Source organism: Hyposmocoma kahamanoa, unplaced genomic scaffold, assembly GCF_003589595.1.
Source record: "Hyposmocoma kahamanoa isolate Upper Pololo Valley unplaced genomic scaffold, ASM358959v1 78, whole genome shotgun sequence".
Taxonomy (NCBI): Eukaryota; Metazoa; Arthropoda; class Insecta; order Lepidoptera; family Cosmopterigidae; genus Hyposmocoma; species Hyposmocoma kahamanoa.
The window spans coordinates 9490909-9492572 of NW_020653945.1; the positions used below are offsets into that span (position 1 = coordinate 9490909).

Sequence of the window (1664 nt, forward strand, 5' to 3'; positions counted from 1 at the left end):
CAAGCTGAGTGGCCTGCCTACCCTTGCGCTTATCCCATGGACGCACCTTGCCAGGGTCGTGGTGCTCCTCGTATGTATCCTAAATGATTAAGAATAAAATCCACGATATATACCTCTCTCGTACATTGCGTATAATAACTGGTGGTGGTGTCTTCAAAATATATGTAAACTACTCCTTTCGGCACCAAAACTGCCTGCAATGGCCTACACACTGTACCTGTCACAGGAAACGACTCTAGCATGTGAAAAACAGAATCTCTCTGCATTTTATACCGGTTGCAAAGCGAACAAACATGGCGGTTATGTTAAATCTCTAGTTTGAAAAGGTTTTTTTGCAGTGCGTTATGGATTATTAGATCTACTCGTTCAAAATTTATTTCGTTCGTGCCTTTAGCGACTACAAAAGCATACACTTAATATACGTTTTCAGAGCCAGCCCAACCCACCGCCGATTGCCCGCACCAATACGGCTTCTTCCAATCACCCAATGCTGACGCCATGCACTGTGGCTCATACCGTATGTGCGTGGAAGGCAAGGCGATCGAGATGCAATGCCCACCCGGTCTAGCTTTTAACTCTGACAACGTTCGTTGTGACTGGCCTGATCTCGTTCCTTCTTGCAATGCTGAACGTAAGTAATTAAAAGTTATTATTGATACAAATAAAGAAAAATTCCTTAGATCCGAATGGACACAAACCAGCTATTTTTTTTCGCCAAACCGGGGATATCGCTCTCTCAGCCTGAGCTGAGCGAGTCAACAGAACACATCGGAACGATTCAACAGACATAATGAATTTCTCTATTTGCTTGTTGCTTATTAAACTTTCCATTTGAACATTGTTTCCAGAACATTAACAACAGCAAGTGAAAGTTCCGAGTATTGTCACCGACAAATAATCCAGAGTTGCATTTTTTCTATTTTATTTGTAATTTAAATTTCAGAGTACCTTGGTTTTCAATGCCCGCCCGCACCTATTGACGACGATGGTAACCCAATGGATGTTGTGAATTACGCGTAAGTTTATAAAATAATATCAGTATTGTTTAAAATTCATCAATTTTTTTTTTAAATGCATTAAGCAAAATTAAATGCATTAAGCATTCGCTACAGTCAAAATATACAGAAAAATTTCATCTTCAAGGACTATTAATTTAACATCCTTTAAATCCTAAAACCAATATTGGCTCCGCGGTTATACGACTAAATCAGTGTAGCCATCGTCGTAAAAAGTCGTCAATCTATTGGCATCTTTTTCTCATTCTGTCATACCTACGAAACGTTACATTTGTCTCTCTTTTCATCCCCAGGTACAAAGGTAATTGCTACGCCTTCTACTCCTGCGAGCATGGACGTCCCCGTTTCTTAACCTGCGATCAAGGATTCGCCTTCGACTCCGTTAGAGGTCACTGTGTTAATGAGAAAGAGGTTCAATGTGCTGTGTCAATGGAACCCCATTGACACAGCACTAAAAGTGTTTATGTTGCAAGTTTAGTAATATATTTATTTATAAATAAATAAATTACACTAATACAATTTTGAATAATAATTTTGGAACTTTCCAAAACTACCTAAAAAAAATATTAAAACCTTTCTAATATGAATTGGTAAGTATACTTGTAATTAAGTAATAAAAAAACCCATTTCAACCGTTTAGTAATATCA

The 1664-nt window shown here is 38.2% G+C and overlaps 1 protein-coding gene across 1 annotated transcript; it reads left to right on the forward strand.

The window, feature by feature from the left end:
• The first annotated feature begins 36 nt into the window (after positions 1-36).
• Positions 37-1460, forward strand: LOC113233317 (protein obstructor-E-like). Its single transcript, XM_026468407.1, has 4 exons — positions 37-70; positions 431-631; positions 944-1016; positions 1310-1460. Exons 1-4 carry the CDS (start codon positions 37-39, stop codon positions 1458-1460), a joined length of 459 nt encoding a protein of 152 aa, XP_026324192.1.
• The last annotated feature ends 204 nt before the right edge of the window (positions 1461-1664 follow it).

What these genes read in the sequence shown, in the direction of transcription:
- LOC113233317 (XM_026468407.1), top strand. Translation starts at nt 37, where the DNA reads ATGGACGCACCTTGCCAGGGTCGTGGTGCTCCTC. An exon ending in CCAGGGTCGTGGTGCTCCTC is followed by an intron (nt 71 to 430) that starts GTATGTATCCTA and finishes ATACGTTTTCAG; the next exon opens with AGCCAGCCCAACCCACCGCC. An exon ending in ATGGATGTTGTGAATTACGC is followed by an intron (nt 1,017 to 1,309) that starts GTAAGTTTATAA and finishes TTTCATCCCCAG; the next exon opens with GTACAAAGGTAATTGCTACG.